At 39.2% G+C, this 23,336-nt stretch overlaps 1 protein-coding gene across 4 annotated transcripts in view; it reads left to right on the top strand.

Annotated features, from left to right (window-relative positions):
* Positions 1-22,888, top strand: part of CCDC91 (coiled-coil domain containing 91) — a 319,151-nt gene extending 296,263 nt beyond the window's left edge. For all 4 annotated transcript variants that reach the window (XM_043531633.1, XM_043531332.1, XM_043531592.1 and 1 more), the window contains one exon: positions 22,161-22,888. In XM_043531633.1, the coding sequence (XP_043387568.1) occupies positions 22,161-22,313 (153 nt within the window). In that variant the 3' untranslated portion in view covers positions 22,314-22,888. The remainder of the gene's footprint in view (positions 1-22,160) is intronic.
* Positions 22,889-23,336: the final 448 nt, after the last annotated feature.

Genomic DNA, 23,336 nt, shown 5'->3' with positions numbered 1-23,336 from the left:
GCACTGCACTGGACTCAAGTTAAATGCCTGGTATTGTGGGGTAGGGTGGGGAGAATTAGATGCTCCCCTCTGCTACTAAAGTAAACATTAGTAAAGTTGAAGGCTTCCACTTTAAATCTGTCTCTGTCTTTTTTGTTCTCTTGCATATCCTGATCAGTAATGTATTCCAGCAATTCATATAATTTAAACTAAACCATTGACATTCCTTCACTCAGACTTTATTTTGAGTACGTAAAATTAGATATATTGGCAGGTATGACGATAATTGTAAAATGTTTTATTTAATGTGATCCACATTACTGTATAAATCATTGCAAAGTTAAATCAGTCCAACATGATCAACTTAGATTAATTACTTTTGCGTAAACCCTCTATAGTTTTCTCTTTTCTCAGTCATAGGGAAGATCCTCCTTTTAAGTCCTCTTTGCACCATCCAGTGGCACGGAGGGGATTTAAAAGCTGAGCTAAAGCTGCAGCTGAGGATTCCCTTAGCAGATGGGGAATCCTCCATCTGATTTTACCCACTCCACCCAACCCCTGGGACATAATGAGTGATTGGAGGCAGGGAGGGTATGTGTCAGACATAACTGGAGACCAACATAAAGCTACCTATGCATCACCCTCTCCTTCCCCCTCCTCCCTCTCCCCCCCCCCTCCCCGCACGCCACACATATCAAGCATACTCTGGCATATCTGGGGATCTGGTCCATTATGTGTAACTTTGTAACAGATGGTCTCTTTATACTAACTTGTTTGCTGTATGACTCCAAAATTGTATGATTTCTTCTACAGCAGAAAACATGAGACGTACAAAGATATTATAAAAAGTATATTCATCTGAATTTCACTGAAAGCTACGTGAGTTACTCTTTCAAGAGCCAGCTTCATGTACGTATTTAAAAAAAAAAGTTTCTAGTTACCAAAATAGTTAAAATAAATAGTTCCACAACATGTGTCTGATTTATGCAATAAAATATCTCTGTCCTTCACTTGAAGAGAATGGGGTTGGATGGCCTAGAGAAGGGATTATGGATGGGTATTTAACTTTTTGAGGGTTGGACTGTTGAGTCTATGAATAAAATCCTCTCTTTCCTTAAACATCATACAAGCACCCAAAAAGGTTGGAATTGGGTTCATTTTCGTATATTTAAAAATGAAAAAAAAGTTTTACTGTGTTTTTCCCCCCCCCTGCTCATTAGTGGTCCCTTCTGATTTATGAATCATAAGACTATTCCATTCCTATTAGAGTAGTCAGCTAATAAAAGGACTTCTGTACAGAACATAAATTGTATGACATCTTTACACCTTTTACTAAAGATTCCTTATTTATTGGTTATATTTGGTGTAAAGGTAAAGTGCAATCCTCCTTCTATCTTTTTGAGTTCCTTGATTTTGTTTTCATATTTTTAATGTTTTATTGTTGATATTTAGTTTCAAGTTATCAGTTACAGGGGATGGATCACTCAATAATTGCCCTGTTCTGTTCATTCCCTCTGAAGCATCTGGCATTTGGTCACTGTCGGAAGATGGGCTAGATGGACTCCTGGTCTGACCCAGCATGACCATTCTTGTGCTCTTAATTTATCACTCTTGTCCAAAGTAGTTATGTTCACTTGTATCTAAAGCTATACTCAATTTACCAGCTGTAGATTTTTTTTTCTGTTTTAAGTTATTGTTTGCTTGCTAGGTATACTACAAAATTAGTTTTATAAATTCAGTTGAGTCCAGAAGTAATCCATACTGCTGTATGTAGCTCCATTGAATAGAAATAAATAGGCATTTTCTGTGATCAGATGTGGGACTTCAGTACGAGTACATCCAGTAGTAAGTGCTTGCAAAATTGGGCCTAAAGAGGCAAATCCAGTCACTTCCTCTACAGGTGCAAAGGAGCCCCTTATACGTGGAAATGCTACATTTCCACCGCTTGGTGGGGGAGTTGGATGTACCAAACCAGGCAGAAAGAAAAGGAGTACTTGTGGCACCTTAGAGACTAACCAATTAGAGCATAAGCTTTCGTGAGCTACTGCTCACTTCCCGGCAGGAGGTTCACCCTGCTGCACAGCACAGAGCCCTGCTTTGTGGAGTTTCCTATAAACCAGGGTACAGGACAGAGTATGGATGGGCTAGGAGTGGGATCAGAACATCCACTACTATAGAGATCCTGCTCCTGCAGAGAAGGGGGTGTAAAGGTCACCATAGCTACATAGGGTTGCCAACCCTCCAGGATTGTCCTGGAGTCAACAGGAATTAAAGATTCATCTTTAATTAAGGATCATGTCATGTGATGAAACGTCCAGGAATACATCCAATCCAAATTGGCAACCCTGTAGCTACGGCAACCTCAGGGTTTTAGCCTGGGGGCTAAGGAAGGGGTTGTTTTTTTCATCTTCTCTCATCTATTGCACAATTACCTAGCACATAGCCCTATACACAGGCTGCACACTGGAGGAGAGAATTTAGGCCAAAATCTATTATTACAGTGTTCTTCTGCGTTCAGACTCATGAGCCTGATTCTCATGTACACAACGCCCCTTTACTCTGCCAGGGCCACATAACTTTCACCTCAGTATTGTCAACAACTTACATTTTGTTGTTGTTTTTTCAACTTTGACAGTTACAAAAATAGCTTACCTTTCACCCTGCTTTTCCATGTTGGACAAAGCTTTGTTTGAGAGATATGCCCTAGCTGATCAACTTTGAACAAGTGAAAGCAAAGAAGCATTTTATAACTTTTTATTTGCAAATTTTGAAATTTCTAATCAAATCTTTTTGATTCATGGATGATATCTTCCAATTATTTTTATTCTTTTTACTCTTCCATTGCCCTGTTATTTAAAAATGGAAAAGGAAAATGTGGCCTCTGCCAGATATGTTCTAATTAATTTTCCTCCTTTTATTTCCTGCAATAGGATGCTGCTCACGTGAAGTCCATGGGAGCAGGAACAGAGGCTTTATCAAGCTTTCTTTAAAACTAGAGAGCTGTTGTATTTAAAAATGTATATACCTTTTTAAGAAGCAAATGTCTTTATCTGCGTCAATAATAGTATTAAATAGATGATTAAACTGAACATTTTCAAAAATCTTTTTTCTTTTCACTATTTATGCTGCTTATTTACTTTTTGTACTTGACTCTTCAAAAATAGTTGCTTTCTTTCGAATTAAGCACTTAGCTTAATGCTTGAGTGTCTTGATATTATGATTCATTAAATTTTTTTTACACCATTTAATTTCTGACCTAAACTACCTGACAAAGCACTCTAAATTCCAAGTGTATTTTTTTCCTTAACTGGATTTTTTTTTCCTATGGAAAACTACTTCAAACATGATACTTCATCTAGGTAAAGAACTGCCTTCCATTTGAGGATGAATGTCACCTGGTGGTGGTGTTTTGAATCGAAGCTGATTCTTGGAAAGGTGCAGGTTTGATCAGTCTAGTAATACCAAGGGGAAGCTTTCTCTGAGAATATGCTATAGTTGCGTAGTTCAGGAGTCTCTGCTGGCTGGCATCCTCAGAAGCAATTTGGAGTTGATTAGAGTCCTTGAAGTCTAAAGCCTGTAGATTATTATTTTTTGCTTATGGATCTTTTCTCCTGCTCTGGAAACCTCTCCTGTGTTGTCATGAATGATGACCTGCTGAGAGCCACAGGCACTCTATCTGTTTATGTTTTAAAACTAGGAGGTCTTTTCTTTGATGACATTGTTGCAGCTGCAGCTTTATAGAGTGCTTCCCCCACAGCTGCACTGAACTTTGTTTCACTTTGGCAAGAAACACTCCCAATCTTGCTTTTTCAATAAAAAGTAAATATTACAATAAAAATGGTGCTGCTTTTGCTTGTGGCTACAGTCTCACCAGTGCTGAGAGAGGAATCCAAAGCTCAAAGTGATCTCAAAAATACAAATGTCTCATAGATGAATAATAGAATTTATTTCGCTGTTATCCAAATTTTAGGGCTCGGACATCTTGTTTTAATACACATGCAATTCCCCGTTTGCAAAGGCTGGCTGACCATAGATTCACTGCAGCAATGAGATTTTGTTTTTTTGGCTGAGCCTGAAACCTAATGTGAACCCAACCCACTTTTATTCTTTGAAGGGATCTAATATGTAAAGAGATGGTTGAGGCATTTTCTGTGGTCTCATGCAATCTTATGCCTGCAAGTATACTATCTTGTGCTATGATCCTGTCAGATCTTACAAGCTAAGCATGGTCATTCCAAAGCCCATAGGAAACACCTAACTGTCAAAGTGATGCTGTTGATTTAGGTATTCTTCCTTCTAAGTTACGTCAGTACTGAAACAATGCCCCAGTATGGTGTTAGGGGTCACTTTGCTGTTTACTTCTTGGTACGACATAACATTTACTTGGCACTGGTGAGGCCTCAACTGGAATACTATGTCCAGTTCTCGGCACCATACTTGAAGAAAGATGTGGACAAATTGGAGAGAGTCCAGAGAAGAGCCATACATATGATAAAAGCTTTAGGAAAACCTGCCCTGTGAGGAATGGTTGAAAAAACTGGGCATATTTAGTATTGAGAAAACTGAAGGAGCACCCGATAAGTTTACAAATATAAGTGCTGTTATAAAGAGGACAGTAATCAGTTGTTCTCCATGTCCACTGAAGGTAAGACAAGAAGTAACAGGCTTAACCTGCAGCAAGGAAGATTTCGGTTAGATATTAGAAAAAACTTTGAGTATGAGGACACTGGACTAGGCTTCCAAAGAAGGTTATGGAATCGCCATCATGGGAGGGTTTTAACTACTGGTTAGACAGTCACTGTCAGGGACGCTCTAGATATACCTTAGCCCAGCAGTCTGGCCTAGATGAACTCTCAAGGGGCTTTCTGCCCCTCTATTTCTATGATGATGTGGTCAAGCGAAGATGCCAGACACTTTTTGTGAAAGCAGGGTGTTAACACCAATGTCATGGCTGTATTCTGACTTAGGTAACTAAATTATGCCACCTAAAATCGTCCTTACAGTTTGAGTTGAATATAACATTCTTCCTCATTTCACTTCCTAATCTAAACTGATGATGCTGTTTTGCTGTGAAACTGTTAACAACTGCCACATTTTATCTCCAAGTCAGGTGAACTGTGAGTACAATAAATACCTTATGTATATTGGAGGGTTAATGTGATTTTTAGGTAATACTTGTAAACCACTTTGAGACCAGGTGATTAATGCAAAGGAGTAGTAGCATTGTACAATGGTGATATGAATTATGTTGTGATTGCCAAATCCTGGATCATATTTCGTGATTCCTTTACTTAGTATACAGCTCCACTGGAAGTAAATAATAAAACTATAAAGTAACTTGTACCTTTTAGCTTAGTGTATTTCCTGATAACTCTCATTTACACAATAATAAAATAAATCATTATAAATTTATCTTTGCTGTTTGCTTTTCAGTCAGGAATAGTGATTGCTATTATTTAAATAAGATGATGTCATTATGCCAGTAGAATTATTGTAACACATCTGTGTGAGCATGACTCACTGTCAGCCAGTCAGATTACTCAATTTCTCCATTTCATTTGCTAATGTAATTTATTTGTTTAAATATACTCAAGGAAAATGCAGATGCAGTACCCTGAATGCATTATCCTCCTCTGACTGTATTTGGATTGTAAATTGACACTGATCAACAGAGCAATAAAAGTCTTCAGGGGGTTTTGCAGACTTAGCACCCAATCCTGCAAAGTGCTGAGAAAACTCAAGTCCCATTAACTGCCTCAATAGTTCAGGGCCCTCAGTATTTTGTAGGAGGGATGCTCCAGAGACGTCCTCTGTGACCTTGGGTAAGTCACTTGGCCTTCCTAAGCCTAAGCCTCAGTTCCCTATCTGTACAATGCAGCTAATAGCACTGCCCTATCTCACAGGGGTGCTGTGAGGATAAATAAATTAGGCAGTGTGGGGAGCTCAGATACTATAGTGATTGGGGTATGTAAGTACCTAAGATAGATAGAAAAACAGGAGATGCTCATCCCCTTAATTTATGTCTGTCGCAATATATAATGTATAACATATAATGCTATTCCAAAATGGCAACGATGTTTTTATTATACATTTCTGTTCGTTTTGAAATTTATTTTATTGTGGTTGTAAATAACCATTGCGACTTTATTTACATGTGTCCAAAAGAAAAAAATAGGAATTAGTTTTACTAGGACTCAAGTGTGAGAAATATCAGGGGGTAGCCATGTTAGTCTGTATCCACAAAAAGCGTGTTAGTCACTAGAGTAGATATGGGGACAGAGTAGGCAACGAGGTTTGCTACAGGGATTAGTTCCTGGGTTAGTGTTTCTGTGGTGTGGTATGTAGTTGCTGGTGAGTATTTGCTACAGGTTGGGGGGCTGTCTGTAAGCGAGGACTGGCCTGTCTCCCAAGGTCTGTGAGAGTGAGGGATCATTTTCCAGGATAGGTTGTAGATCGTTGATAATGTGCTAGGGAGGTTTTAGCTGGGGGCTGTACGTGATGGCCAGTGGTGTTCTGTTGTTTTCCTTGTTGGGCCTGTCCTCTAGTAGGTGATTTCTGGGTAACTGTCTCGCTCTGTCGATCTGTTTCCTCACTTCCCCAGGTGGGTACTGTAGTTTTAAGAATGCTTGATAAGATCTTGTAGGTGTTTGTCCCTGTCTGAGGGATTGGAGCAAGTTCGGTTGTATCTTAGGACTTGGCTGTAGACAATGGATCGTGTGATGTGACCTGGATGGAAGCTGGAGGCATGTTGGTAAGTATAGCGGTCAGTAGGTTTCCGGTATAGGGTGGTGTTTATGTGACCATCACTTATTTGCACTGTAGTGTCCAGGAAGTGGATCTCTTGTGTGGACTGGTCCAGGCTGAGGTTGATGGTGGGGTGGAAATTGTAGAAATCCAGCCCGCAGCTAAAACCTCTCCAGCACATTATCAACAATCTACAACCTATCCTGGAAAACGATCCCTCATTCTCACAGACCTTTGGAGGCAGGCCAGTCCTCGCTTACAGACAGCCCCCCAACCTGAAGCAAGTACTCACCAGCAACTACACACCACATCACAGAAACACTAACCCAGGAACCAATCCCTGTAGCAAACCTTGTTGCCCACTCTGTCCCCACATCTACTCTAGCAACACCATCAGAGGACCCAACCACATCAGCCACGCCATCAGAGGCTCATTCACCTGCATGTCTACTAATGCTATATGTGCCACCATGTGCCAGCAATACCCCTCTGCCATGTAAAAGAATAAATGGACACAAATCAGACATCAGGATTGGTAACATACAAAAGCCAGTAGGAGAACACTTCAATTTTCCTGAACATTCTAGAACAGATTTAAAAGTAGCTATACTTGAACAAAAAAACTTCAGAAACAGACTTCAAAGAGAAACAGCAGAACTAAAATTCATTTGCAAATTTAACACCATTAATTTGGGCTTGAATAGGGACTGGGAGTGGCTGACTCATTACAAAAGTAGCTTTGCATCTCCTGGAATTGACATCTCCTCATCTATTATTGGTAGTGGACTACATCCACCCTGATCGAATTGGCCCTGTCAACACTGGTTCTCCACTTGTGAGGTAACTCCCTTCCCTTCATGTGTCATTATATAATGCCTGCATCTGTAATTTTCACTCCATGCATCTGAAGAAGTGGTGTTTTACCCACAAAACTTTATGCCCAAATAAATCTGTTAGTCTTTAAGGTGCCACCAGACTCCTTGTTGAAAGTGTGAGAAGTCATTTTTACTGGAACTTGTATAATCTAGGTAGTGTTATTCTAAATAGCCTATTACTAGTATTTGTGTTTTTCTTCTTCTTGAAGTGGGAAGGAAGCCGGAAATATTGAAATGACACTGAGGGCAGGGAGGAGGGTGTTTTTAAGGCTAGGATGATTGGTCCTGGTAGAAATCCAACGCTGCCAGTTCCAGCCCTGTTTTTGGAGTACCTGTGAAGAAACCTGAACTTTTACCTTTTCTAGTTCAGCAGCTTTTGTCAGTATATTTTTTAAATCTCATCTCATGTGCCAACTCAGAAAATCCCATGCTCTAAAAACTCATCCTGTGAGCATGGTTGACAGGTCAGTTGCTGCACTTTAGGATCATAGTCCCCATATACCAGAGAGAAGGGAAGGGCCAGCCAGTACTCTGGGCGGTGTTCCCTTTCCTGCAACCCTTGCTCTAGGGATGGCCATATGGGATAAAATTGTGGCATCATTGAAGCCAATGGCAAAATTTCCATTAACTTAAATGGGCCCAGGATTTCACACTATAGAGTGTGGGTTGGGCTCTTACATGCTGACACTGCAACATCATGATGTAGAATCACAATTGTCATATTGCAGTTACAGTCGCCTGACCCAGAAATACTTCTGGTTTTCCAACTTTTAGTAGATACGTAGCTGGATTGTGCTTTGCATGCATAGCTGTAGATGGTGTGCAGTAGAGTATGAAATGTTGAATATGGTTACAACTCTCTTCATCAATACATTGTCATCCCACACGTGTCTACTTGCGTATTCATTACAGTAAATGTGCACATCAGGACATACATGCCTCAATGCTGCCCTCCATTGCTGAGAATAAGCTGTTGTGTATCTTGGAAAGTTTGCTACTGTGTATACACATCACAGTAGCTAATTTTCCAGAATATAGAATATTGGAGGGTTCAACTATACACAAAGTATGAAATCCTGAATCCATTTAAGTTGATCAGAGCTTTGCCATTGACTTAAATGGGGCCAGGACACACCCACAGGATCTACTACAAACTGTTCAGAAGTAGTAAAATAATTGAGTGTTCATGCCTGCTCTGTGCATTTATTATATCACAAGAATATGGTGGATATTAGAATCATAGAATCATAGGACTGGAAGCAAGACACGAGAAGTAATTCTTGCACTCTATTCTGCGCTGATTAGGCCTCAACTGGAGTACTGTGTCCAGTTCTGGGCACCACATTTCAGGAAAGATTTGGACAAATTGGAGAAAATCCGGAGAAAAGTGAAAAACATGATTAAAGATCTAGAAAACATGACCTATAAGGGAAGATTGAAAAAACTGGGTTTGTTTAGTCTGGAGAAGCAAAGACTAAGAGGGGACATAACAGTTTTCAAGTAGATAGAAGGTTGTTACAAGGAGGAGGGAGAAAAACTGTTCTTCTTAACCTCTGAGGATAGGACAAGAAGCAAGGGGCTTAAATTGCAGCAAGGGCGGTTTAGGTTGGACATTAGGAAAAACTTCCTAACTGTCAGAGTGGTTAAGCACTGGAATAAATTGCCCAGGGAGGTGGTGGAATCTCCATCACTGGTGATTTTTAAGAGCAGATTGGACAAACACCTGTCGGGGATGGTCTAGATAATATTTTGTCCTCCCTTGAGTGCTGGGGATTGGACTAGATGACCTCTTGAGGTCCCTTACACTTCTACGAAACACTGATAACTACTCTCTGGGAACGGTTTCCAGTCAGTTATGCACTCACCTTATAGTAGCTGCATCTAAGCTGTATTTCCCTAGTTTGTTTATGAGAAGGACATGCAACCTTTAGTATCAAAAGCCTTACTAAAGTCAAGATATACTACGTCTACAGCTTCCCCCATATCCACGAGGCTTGTTATCCTGTCAAAGAAAACTATTGGGTTGATTTGACAGGATTTGTTCTTGACAAATCCATGCTGACCGTTACTTATCACCTTATTTCTTCTAGGTGTTTTCAAATTGATTGTTTAATTATTTGCTCCATTATCTTTCCAGGTATTGAAGTTAAGCTGACAGGTCTGTAATTCCCTGGGTTGTCCTCGGTCCCCTTTTTATAGGTGGGCACTATATTTACCATTTTCCAGCCCTCTGGAATCTCTTCCATCTCCCATGACTTTCTGAAGATCATTGTTAATGGATCAGATATCGCCTCAGTCAGCTCCGTGAGCATTCTAGGATGTGTGTCATCAGGCCATCATATTGTTCATATGTTTCCTTTTTGCTCCATTTACCTTACAGAAAATTTGTGTTCCACTGCAGCAATATCTTAAGATAATATTATAGAGTGAGTGTTCTCTATTTGTTGCTTTCCATCTTTACCTTATGTTTTATGACTAAAATAATTGAGGAGGCTGGGCTAATGGCTGGCAATCCTAGTGGTATGTTTCTAGCATTTGGTTTAGCTATTTTCAGTATAAATTACAATAATGAAATCCCTGTCTTGCTTGTGCCATCCCCCAAAACACCTGAATATCCAAGGATGGTCTATCTCTCTAAAAGCTTGAGAATACCGTAGATGGTTGTATGAACTCTGCTTTTTAGAAGTTACACAAATGTCTTATATATACATCAAACAGAATTTCCCTATGTATATGTAAAAGCTACAGTATGTATAACTTCCTACGCACAGGAACTCTATCTTTGCAAATGCTTGCTGGATCACATTTTCAAGGATTATGTAAAGCCTGATCCTGTCCCTTTGAAGTCAATGTCAAAGCTCCCATTGACTTCTGTGGTGTAGGATCAGGGCCCTAGAGAATAATATTTTCTCAGAACAGTCACAGTCAAGCTAAATAATTTTGTTTATATATCGTAGGAGGATGAAAAACACTTCAGTACTGTCATTTATTGTAGAGAAAATTGGCTGGATTTGCAACATTGATAAAGGAAAGGATAGATAAGAATTTGAATAACAACTGGAAAGGAAAGTACATTGACCAATTAGAAAACCAATGTGTTGCTTCTGATTTGTAGCAACAAAAACTCTTAAAATGCATGATCATTTTTTTCTTCTATGTTAATTTACCTCATTCAATCAGAGCTTTAATGTCTGATTTAAAATTCAGGCACTGCGTAGACTTGACATGAAAGAAAATTAATGTAAGATCATTCTACTTTTGGTCAACATTTTCATGTGTGGTAAAGTTGTCAATTTTCTAATCGCACAAAACCAAACACCTTTGCCCCACCTCCTTCCCTGAGGCCCTGCTCATGCCCCGCCCCTTCTCTGAGGCCCCGCCCCCGCTCACACCATCCCCTTTCCCTCCATCGCTCGTTCTCCCCCACCCGCACTCATTTTCACCAGGCTGGGGCAAGGGGTTGGGATGCAGGAGGGGGTGATGGCTCCGGCTGGGGGTGCAGGCTCTTGGGTAGGGCCAGGGATGAGGGGTTTGGGGTGCAGGAGAGGGCTCAGGGCTGGGGTGGGGGGGTTGGGGTTTGGGAGGGGCTGTGGGATGCAGGCTCCAGGAGGGAGTTTGAGTGCAGGAGGGGGCTCAGGGCTGAGGCAGGGAGGTGCAGGGTCTGGGAGGGAGTTAAGGTGAGGAATGGGGTTTCGGCCTGGGTCAGCGGGTTTGGGTGCAGGCTCCATCTGGGCGGCGCTTACCTCAGGCAGCTCCCGGTCAGCGGCGCAGTGGGGCTAAGGCAGGCTCCCTGCCTGCCCTGGGACCGCGTGGCTCCTTGAAGCGGCTGGCTTGTCCCTGCACCTACTAGGCAAGGGGACAGGGGGCTCTGTGTGCTGCCTGCGGTCTCAGGCACTGTCCCTGCAGCTCCCATTGGCTGCGGTTCCTGGACAATGGGAGTTTCAGAGCCAGCGTTCGGGGCAGGGGCAGCGCACAGAGCCCCCATGGCAATCCCTGCACCTAGGAGCTGGACATGCCGGCCACTTCCACCAGCCAGACTTTTAACGGAGCCACCAGGGTCCCTTTTCGACTGGGCGTTCCAGTTGAAAACCGGACACCTAGCAGCTCTATGTGTTGGACATTAAACCATGATCCTGTAAAAACCAACTGTGGGGCACACCCTGCAGTTCTATAATATGGGTATTACTGGTTCTAGTGGTATTTCCTGTTTTAAGGTATAGGGACTATCTCAAAAATCAGTGAACTTTTTAAGTGTTCACTGTACACATGTTAGTAACTTTAATCAGGTGAATAGTCCCGTTTGATTGAGTGAATTTGCATGCATGTGTAAATGTTTGCAGGGTCAAGGCCTTAATTTGTAAGGAAATGCTTAGCACCCATGGGCTAACATTTTTTCACAAAGCGATTATTTCATATCTGATCTTTCAGTGTTAGTCCTCAAAGGAAACCTGCTAAAAATCATGGACTCATCAGGAACACTGGTTTCTTGGCTCATTACAACATTTTGTAACATATACCTGCCGGCTAACCCTCAGTGGCCCACTTTAAACCCCTTTTGCATAACAATCTAACTCTTATTGTCCATTTCATTTCAAGTGGACTCCTACAACATGCCTTAGCTCTTATGTTTAAGTCTGTCCCAACTCATTTAGCTCAGACACTGCTTCCAACCCAACACCTGAAGAAGAGCTCTGTGTAGTTCAAAAGCTTGTACCTTCCACCAACAGAAGTTGGTTCAATAAAAGATCTTACCTCACCTACCTTGTTACTCTTATAAAAATAGAATGTCAGAGATGCCTAAATATTTATGTTTGTTTCTCTTTATAACCAGATCCGTTTACTAAAATAAACTATGGTAACTCTTCCAAATTGCACTGTACAAAAACTAAGTTGCTAAGTCAGAATTCCTGCTTCATCTGTAACAGGAATGCCCATGTTCCTGAACTAGTGTCTAGAAAATAAAAGAAAGTTGTGTCAGTTGAAGTATTATGCATGGAGAATAAAAAGGTTGCCCCAGAGCTGGCTAATATGTTTCCCCGACTAGATTGCTTGGATATTTTTGTTTATTTTTGTAAATCCCATTCTTTTCTTTTTGCAATCTTCTGGGCAGGCCTGTTACCATTTTTAGTTCCTTTGTGCACCCAGTGTAGCTTCCTTAATTGAAAGCAAATTTTCCTCTTTGTATGAAGAAGGAAAATTAGTGTTTTCTTACATTCCTGTGTTCAACTGGGAGACAGAAAAGTTTCTAAGAGGGTTGACACAGGGTGTTTTCCCACCACCTTCACAGTCTAGGCAAATCTGTTTTAAAGATGTCTCCAACATATGGTATTATTTTTAATGGCCTCCCTGATCAAGTGCAAAGCATAAAATCCTTAAGGTTTAGAAGTTGCAGCATTATTTATTTAAGGGGAAAGAAACATTTTCATATGGCAATATAATTTGTTAAACATAATTTTTTTTCCAAGCGGTTCAGTCCTGAACACTGATGGTTTTCTAATGTGTAGCAGATACAGTATGAATTACAGCCATGAAGAACCTTGTTTTTATATACTTAGAAAGTGTTATCAATAGTGGAAATTCACAGGTGGACAGACAAAAATGTCCTGTTCTGGGATTAACTGCAAAGTAAACTCTGCTACACACATGTGCCATCTGGATCTATTTTCGTTTTTGCACATTATGGAAAAGGGAGGAAGTAGTCCATTGTTTTCTCATCCAACTCATAGATTTGCAGGTTCCTCAAGGTAGTAATTTTTCATATGCTCTATTTAATATGCTAGGTTGTTGGGTTTTGTTTAAAAGCCCTTCTGTTGAATCAGTGGGGAGCAGTTCATATGTTAATGCAGTGGGAAAGCTTTCTGAGCCCACAATTTTAGTAGAGAATATAATTATGTGGTTGAACTTTTCCAACTACAGGGCTTTTCAGCACCATGACAGACTCATTCACTAGTGTGGGATAGTGATGAAAAACTATACAATTATAAAAATTGTGCCAAGCTCCTCAACTATAATTGATTTTTTAGTTAAGGAATGATACCTCCAACTCAAAATATGAAAAGATGCTTATAAATCCACAATTACAGTATAGTGTTCTGCTGAACAGTTTGGCATCTATAACCAATTCATAGTACAGTACATGCAAAGAATCTTAAGCAGTAAGATGCAGCAGACAGTGCGTTTCCAAGGGATTACTGCACACTTTGTGAATTGTGAGACACAATGCTGAAGGGCAAAGACTTCAACCACCCAAGAAGAATCATAATGTCTCAGAAATGCACTGCCTGGATTTTATTCCTGTTCAAATAATGGAAACTACAAAGCAAATCAGTAAAATTGATTAAAAATTGCAACTTTTAAAAAATTAAGAGCAGTGAGTAGGTATCAGAGAGGTTGAAAAATATATTTTAGATAAAAGCCAAATACTACTGCTAGGATGGATGAATTCATTCAAAACTGTACTGTCAAAATATGCCATTACTTACAACAAAGAAGTCTTGTCCCTATTACAATAAAATAGATAAAATTCAATAAAAGATTATAACAGTTTAATAACACCATCCTGTGTGCAATCCAAAACCCACTGACAAAGATTTCAGTGCCTATGTTTAAATAGTGCCTTTCGTCCCAAACTTTCTCCAAGCACTTTGCCAACATTACAAACAGCTGTTACTCCACTCAGCACTGAAATGTAGACACTTCTGGGTAGTATGTCACCCGTTTTCACAGTGAAGAGTGACACTAGAACAGTTTAGCTCAACATGTGAAGACTATTGTATACAATAGAAACTACAGGAGAAATTTAGGGAGGCAGAATGTGATTACCTAATTTGGAATTTGGTCAGCATATTAGTAGTGACATCCTTCCTGTTGCAAAAAGTCTGATGTGATCTCTAAAGACTACAAGCAATCAATTTTTCATTATATCTGAGCGATTGCACCTCAAGCTGCACAATGTCCTTTTAACACTATCCAATGGTGGGCCATGGAGATTGAATACTTGCTCAGAATGAAGAATGCCACTTATACCCCAGTTTAGGAAACCCTTTATGCACATATTGAACTTTAAGAATGATCTTAAATTAATCCATGTGCAGTAAAGCACTTGAGAATATGCTTAACTTTAAGTATGTGCCTTGGTCCCACTGATTTCAGGGGAAATTAAGCACATGCTAAATGCTTTGATGCATAGGGATGGACTTAAGCAAGCGCTTAAGTATTTTGCTGAATTGAGGCCTTAATCCCCCCACCCATTTCCAGTAGTACTCTGTTTTCCTTGAAGGTATGCCATCCAAGTACTGACCAATCTCTGAAAAGTTAAAACTAGTTGATTAATATGAAAAGTAATTCCTAAGTACTTTCACACATAAAAGTGGTAATTTAGCTTACTATTTCTTGTGGGGTTACAATAATTGTTCCAAAGAAATGGGTCAGCTGCTAAGTATTCATGAAATTGTTTTGAAATTATCTGAAAGTCCATATTCGAAGTGCATTATTAATTATCTTTTGCTAGTCACTTGGTATTTACTATATTAAAAATTCCATTAATCTAGTCAGGGAGCAGAAACAATAGCATGTAACCAATCACACATCACGAACAAATAGTTAATAGTTTAAAAGGGAACAGTTTATGGACATCCAGTGTAGTGACATTTGTTCATATAAACTACTTGGATATTTTTTCCAGTAACAAACATTTGGAGAAATTGAGATTAGTTTGCAAAATATGTGTGACCTGAAGGAGCTAAATTTGCACTGAGAATTATTCACAGCACAGATTCAACCAGCTATAGCTATACTATTGAAATGTCTTTTTACCAATGAAAATAATCACTTGTACTTGTAAAGAAGAAAGAAACAAGGCGAAATCTGCAAACATAAGAACTGCCATATGGGGTCAGACTAATGGTCCATCTAGCCCAGCATTTTGTGTTCTGAATATAGTTGGCTTTTCTGAGACCAATTTTTAAAAAAAAAAAACTCAATAGTGGTGATGAGCATAAATTCATACATAATTGTTTCTGGTTAATTAATGTTTGATTTAACAGAAGTAAGTTGGTAAGGAATGCGACTCAAAAGCTAATGAGAAGCCACCTGCAAATAGTAAATAAGATCTATACATGTTCCCCTCCATTTTCAACTTGTCTAGTTAAGGTTGGGAAACATTTTCATTTTCACATGCTCATAACATTCATTGTGGGGGCTGAAATTTTCCATGCTTCATCTTTGCATGCATGTGACTACTACATCTCCTCCCTCCCCCCAAGAGAAAGGGGATGTTTTATCCACATCTCTTAGGTTATGTCTGAAGACAGTCACAATGATTGTATGCAAAAGATAGAGTTGAGGATACACGTGCTACCTTAACTTTGCATTTATTGACCACTGACGGTGAAATCCTTTCCCCATTGAAGTCTATTCCAAAATTGGTCCCATTGACTTCAGTGGGACCAGAATTTCACCTGTAATCTTTGGTTCAGGCTTAAAATTTTATTTTGCATTTGATATATATAACCTGCTACAAATAGTTACGCACAACATGTATGTGCAATAATACTTGGTTCTTCCTGTTCTTTAGTAATTTGAAATTCTTAATCAGGTAGGGAGGCCTTCAATAGAGAAAGCAATGGAGAATATTTCCTGTCAGGAACTCTATTAAAGGGGGAGGAGGATCGCAGCATTAAAAGTATGCATGTTCTGTGATTTTTATGTAAAGCAGTAGAAAGTATTTTCATCCTGGGACATCAGCCATGTAGATTTTCACACAGTTTTATGGTAAATTTGAAATGAATGACAAGCAAATACACTAAGAAGAATTTTGTGCTAAGAATAACTTTAGAGTTTGGTTTAAGCTATGTATTTTAAGTGATGCAAAATAGTAAGATGGATCAACACCAAATAAAATAGAGCAGCTGGAGCCAGAACAATCACTTAGTGGCAGTATTATATGTTGCCATCTGTGGGCCCCAGGTTTGATTTGCCGACTCAATCGCTTGATTCCAAGGCCAGGATTTCTGCCGAGGCATCATGCTCATCCTCTGGGCATGCCTCACATTGCTCAAAAGCAAATCCTTGTGTGTGGTCAAAAAGTGATGTAGATGACTCCACAGGGAGTTCCATCCAGTCATCTTTGGCCAGTAGGATGTGGAATCATATTGGGGCCTCAAAGTTAGGGTGAAGGTTAAAACAGAAGGAAAAAACAGCAGCTGAATGTTTTTGGAATGTGCTGTTAGAGTCAGCTAATTTTTGGAAACTGAAGGGCTGTGGTTTGTTGTGGAAACTCCAATGGCAAAGGGCACCTGATGAGTCAGGAAACAATGTTGCTATGGCTGTTAATTACAGCCAAATTCTCAAAGGGTGCCACGTATGTACATCAGAGAGAAGAACTGAGCTCTTAAGTGATTGTCATATGGTCACAGAAGTTCAAGAAAAAAGGACTTGGTAAAATTTAAATGGTGTTGGTGAGTGTCAAAAAAAAAAAAAAAGTGCTCAGACAAAACGATAATGCAAGGAGTGTGAGAGAGATTTTGTGCAAACAGTACCTAATTAATAGCTCTATGTTAAAAGAAGGCAGCACTGTACAGAACCAGGAGACTTTGTGCCTGATCGTTTTCAGTTGTAAGCAGAAGATAAAATGCTCCTCGGTATTAATCATGGTGGCAATATCTCTCCATGCTGTTGTAATTCCAGATCATCAAGCTCATGCATTTTTCAGTGTCTGCAGAATTAGAACTCTGGGGCTTTCTTGGGTGGGTGAACACTCAAGCCCAAATAGGTGTTATTCATACTGATCATATTTGCATATGAGTCACATTCAGTCTGTGAATTTGCCAGATGCCCATTTATTTTTATTTAAATAATGAGATCATTCCATGAAGTGAACATAATCTAAAAATATAGAGGAAAGACTATTTAGAAAAACATTCAAAATGATCTACTTACATATTTTCACATTTCATATATATTTCGCTAGCAGAGGCGCAGTGATGTTGAAAGCACTATTTATTAAAATTTGTTTGAGTGTGGATAACATTTCATTAAGCAATATATTGTGTAACAAAGCTGCTTGTTTTTTTTTCCTTCCTGACCTGTTTCTACATTAAAGGAAATATTCTCCTCTTGAATGTACTTGAAATATATACCATTTTCAAAGCCAGCGTCATTTCATTATGCTTCTCATGTTATAAGAGGAAGCTAAGTGTTTATACACAGTGCTTTGTCATTTATGTATCATGAAAGAGTTTAAAAATGTAATGTTTAATGGGAAGGCAAAGCTAATACATAAACTGAGCAGACAGGAGACAACTGAGTTTCTGATCTCTTATTTTACTGAGTTTACATAAACTTTAAAACTTTTAACAAGCAATAAACTTTCCTTATGAAAAATGGTGACTAACTAACCCAACAGAAAATCCCCAAACATATGGCTAATTCACCTGAGACTTTTAAAATCTAAAGCCTCTATATCAAAAGCCAAAGAATTCTGAGTTTGTTCAGATGCACCCAAACCACACCATGCAAGAAGTGTTTACATTAATGCTTCGTGAAATAAATACATTTTCAAGTACACAGTTTGAGATTGCTGCCTTGGATAAGAAAGGTAACACCATTGTGTCACAGATCACACATCTGGAGGGCTGCTTTGATTTACATGAAACAGAATCTGCACAATCAGGCTGAAAGAAAAGATGGGGGGTGGAGTTTAGCTGAATAACTTATTAAAGGATAGGCTATAAGTGTACACGCGGTAATGTGGAGTAAAGGAAAAACTGTTAAAAATGGGTTTCACACTTAGCGTATCCAACTGATATGTCTACCAGACAGAGCAGAATATGAGGACCTAGTGATCTTTCTAGAGAAATGGGTCCCAAATGTTCTTTGCTAGTCATACCAGATGATCCTATGTAAATTGAGCTATAGCTCCCCTTCCTATGGAGAAACCAAGGGAGAAGATAAGAGGCACAGAAAACTTCTGCAAGTTTCCCTATGAAACGTGCTCTACAAAACATTTTCTTGAAGGCTTGGGGGAGACTTCAGAAGAGGGGGGAACCAAGACATTCCAACTATACAGACTATCAAAAGGACACCTCCAGATCCACAGAGGTATGAGCTGTGAGAGTTCCTGCCTTCATATTGCTCCCTGGTTCACCCCGCCCCCACTAACCACTGCTGTTTTGAGGATTATGTTGCTCTAGGTTAGGCCCACCCGCCCATGCTCTTGCACACCTCCAATGGCTTGTCTGTAACGGGTGTTATCAAACTATATCAGCAGATCTTTGAAATGCACTCGAACCTGATCTGTTTGAAAACCCCTTTTAAAATATGAGCTAAATTCAGATCTGGCGGCGTGTGGAGCAGTGGGATCTGCAGTACCAATGAGAAGGACAAAAAGTTTCTTAGCAGCTGGTGATGTGCATGATGCAGCAGAATGAGAGGAATTACATAGAAGCTGATTTAAGATACTGATGGAGAGATTGAGGAGGGCATAGCTTCTAGGAAAGAGGGATGTAGTTTGGGTGTGGCTATAAGAGACATTGAGAGCTGCTGAAAGATGACACTGTGTGAAACAGTATTTCAGCAAGTCTCGTTTGCACTGCAAGACAGTATAGGGAATAGCAGTGAACAGATTCATGACAATCTGTACATCTACCATAGTTCATTCAGTTACAGTTGTAACTAAATCATAAAGGCTTTTTTCAAAGACAAGTGAGGCAGTATCATTGGGCTGACATAGCACTATGTATTAAAATAGAAAAGCTGTTATCTATTAGAATAGCCCTCATGCAAACCTTTGTGATTGCATTATGGCAACTGATGGGTAGCAAACTGTCTAAATACATACTCTGAAACATACCACAGGATCTGAGGTTTTTGTTGAAAGCTATAATTAAATCCATGAGTGCTAGATGTGTGGTGCATATAATATATTTTCATAAACCGTGGCCATTTGCAAATGCTAACCACTTAAGGTCTGCCAGGGCCACATGGCCTCATAATGGTATTTTGCTAGTATTACAGTTGTATGGGCAATCTGCATGACTGTTAGAAAGCTGATTACAGTTCAAAACCTTGCTTACTCACTGGCGTACCACAGTTTGCCAGATGTGGTACAAAATTATATTTCTTCTGAATTTCATTACCTACTTCTCTTGAGTGGCATTACTTTACACATCTCATTAGACTTATACCACTACTTCTCACTCTAGCCCCAGGAGTTTATCATACATAAATTCAATTGAAATATGGCTGCCCAAAAGAAGGTTGTGTTGAAAGCATTGCTCTGCTATTATATTATTTGCTTCATATTAAAAAAATTAAGATTTAAATGATAGGGCTTCTGCTATTCATTTTGTTCACTAATAATATAACATTCAGAAGTTCCAAACATATTTTTGTAAACCATGTTACTGTGTCATTCATGTATGTCCTGGCAAATGCAACACTATGGGGCAAATCCTTGTCACTTTGCCCCACCCTCTTTATCACAGCGGGCCCTGCCCTCAGTGGAATGAATTATTGAGTTCCCCACAGCCTGGATGGAGCGGAACCCAGCAATGTGCAGAAGAGAGACAGTGAGTGAATAAAAAATGTTTAGTTTACTGCTTTTGCTGTGTTAACCAACAAAAATACATCGTCAAGCAAATTCAAAGTGAAGTGTTCGCAGTTGGTTTCAGTTTCATTTAGCTGTAGTGTTCAATTTGTTGTAGAAGTGGTGTCTTTTATATCAAAACCAGTGGGAATTTTCAAAGACTCTGGGATCATTAGAACAAGTCTTTCATCTGCAGTGGTAATTGGGTTATTCGTTATGGGGCCATACTTGTTGGTCTTTCCAAAAAATCAGTCTCCTAGCTGAAAATTTTGAGTTTTGTCAATATACTCATTGTTATAAATAGATTTAACTTTACCTATCATTTTTAAAGTTTGTATTTTATCATTTTGAAATTAGCCAGTTGTTTTTCTGTTTTACCTAGAAGGAAACACTGACTTCCAAATTGCAAGTAATCATGAGCAATTGCCGGTGGGCCTAGCTGTCTTTTAACATTTATGTAGAAAATGTTTCCCAAAGGAGGAGAAATCTTTAAAAAACCGTGTAGTTGTTGCTGGGTCAGGTGGTTTTAACCGTCAAACCCAGATCAGCAGTTTGGATGTTGTCTGGAACGTCCCTCACCTCTTTACAATAACTATAAAGAAATGATTTTACACAAACAACACAAATAATAATTTTAGTGGATTCGGTAAATAGAATGGTTAAAACTGTATATTAAGGGGGAAATTATACAGTGATATAAATGGTGATGCTTTATTTCACGTCTTTCTGTTAGTGCCTGCTCCTCCCACCCTTTTCTGCTCCTTTAAGTTGCACTGTTTTTGCACATCCACTGAGCACCAAGCCAGTACAAGTATCGCTCTTCTACCATATACAATCTCTTAATAAACCTCTCTTCGGACTATGGAGTGAAATCCTGGCCTCATGGAAGTTTTGCAATTGGTTTCAATTGACTTAAGTGGAGCCAAGATTTTTACCCATCAGGTTCTACCAGTTTACACTGGTTTTGGATTTTTTTGCACAGTAGGTATCCAATAAAAGAATACATTTTAAAGAAAAGGTGGAAACTCAGAATGGAATTTTTAAGTGAAACATCTGAGTTCAGATTCCCAGCTGGCATAAACTGATATAGCCCCACTGAACTCAAAGAAGCTCTGCTGATCGATACCACTTGAGGATCTGGCACATTATTGTCAAGGAAGAGGTGTTTCAAGGAACCTAGAATACTACATCAAGAACACAAATATATTCTCAAATCAGGAAGGAGTAGATAAGTTATCCACCATGCAGCTCTGGAAGGAGACAGGTGACTTGGAAACCAAATCCAGGCTGGAATATCACAACTATTTGGTTGTATTTTGGTAACCCTTGTTTCTTTCAGAATTCATTCAGGGTGCAATAAACTTTCATAACACTTTTACAGATTGTTTAAGCAGTATTTAATATTTTAAATGATCTGACTGTACTGTGAAAAAACGCACCTTTACTATCATGTAATTTGGCTGGAATCTGATTGTTCTTTTGGAGGAAATACTGACTAGTCACTTCTGCATCATTGATTATTATCTTTTTAGGAACTGCTAACAATGCGGGGGAAAGGGAATAAAGTGATGTGTTGGAGGTCCGTCAAAGACGGGATGTTCTATTACAAGGGACCAAACCCAGTAATATTGTTGTGTATACCCTGTGGGTAGGCTGACAACTTAAAAGTGCCCAGACCAAGACACTAACCATCTCGCATTTACAGTACTATGTTTGTGTAAGTTTCCCCAAAGTATTTAATAATCTGGACATTTTAATATTATCTAACAAACACCGACAGCTGTTGAATGACTATGGATAGCCATTTATTCATTTTAGCTAGGGGGAATTCATAGATAGGGGCATCTGATTAAATTTCATTTTATCATTAAAATCCTGCATGTACTCAATGCATTTAATTTCAAAATGATTTTATTTACAATTTGGTATTTATTTCTAGGTTTTTTTGCTAATTAATTTTTTCTTTTTTCCAACAGCTTGATCAAGTTGTCCGCCAACGTAGCCTGTGTAGTTTGGAACTGTTCCTCTCATGTGCACAGAAGCAATTAAACACTTTAATAAAAGAAGAACCAGTCACTTCAGAGCAAAAGAGAGAAACTGAAAATCTAAACAGCAATGAAAACGTGTGATTCGTGATGCTACAAATCTGTATGCTGCAAATTACAAAATCTCTCTTCTTTTTGAAACATGGAGCTCTATCATTTGTCAAGATTGATCTGAAACAATGTTTAGTAGAAACTATCTGCAGGTGACTTCATTTGATTTTTTTTAATTATTATTATGGGTTTACAATATTAGAAATAAGAAAATCATTGGAAGAAATTCTCAATATTAAACTGTGCACATGTTGTCGTCTTTAAAGCCTATTATTGATATCTTAGGCAAATGCAGTGGTGATAGTAACACTGCCTTGTTATGGCTGTTTACAAGAGATGTCAGCATGTGTCCATATAATTTACTGGTATTTTTGACACAGGAAAAGGCTATGATTTGGCCCCTGATTCAGTAAGGCACTTAAGCGCATATGAAAGTCTATTCATATCCCCCGGTACATGATCAATGCATTGCTGCACTGGGGGCCTTAGAATCTTATCACATGTTTCTTATTTATCACCGCTGTCAATACTGAGTCATAAGAATGCAGCTGAACATTTTAAAAAAATTGTTTCTGAAGATCAGTCTCCAGCAACGGAAGAGGAATGTTGAAAAATAAAAACAAACACTGCATCTTTTTACACTGAGACAAAAAAGTCTAGAAGTCACTTGTTTTGTAAAAACTAATCTGTGGTGTATATTTCTCATTTCTGTTCTTGAAAGATACTGTGATTCTAAAAATCACTTTTTCTCATTAAAGTGGAACTTCTGTAATTGACTTCAATTATAGGAAATGATACATTTAAAAATTTAGGGACCAGTGCTGCACTTCTTACTCAGTCCCAATTCCCACTGACCCCAGTGGAAGCCCTACCTGAGTAAGGAATGCAAGATGGTGCCCTTAAAGTGCCTGATTCAAAGCCTATTTGAAGTCAATGAAAATTTGCCCATAGACTTCAGTGTGCTTTGGATCAGTCCTTTAGGCTCTGACCCTGCAGTGGAGAGCATGACGGTGGACTGCTGTGCCTGTGCACTATTGATTGTAGAATTGGGGCCTT

Source organism: Chelonia mydas, chromosome 1 (assembly GCF_015237465.2).
Source record: "Chelonia mydas isolate rCheMyd1 chromosome 1, rCheMyd1.pri.v2, whole genome shotgun sequence".
Taxonomy (NCBI): domain Eukaryota; kingdom Metazoa; phylum Chordata; order Testudines; family Cheloniidae; genus Chelonia; species Chelonia mydas.
This window is presented reverse-complemented; position numbering and strand designations above follow the sequence as displayed.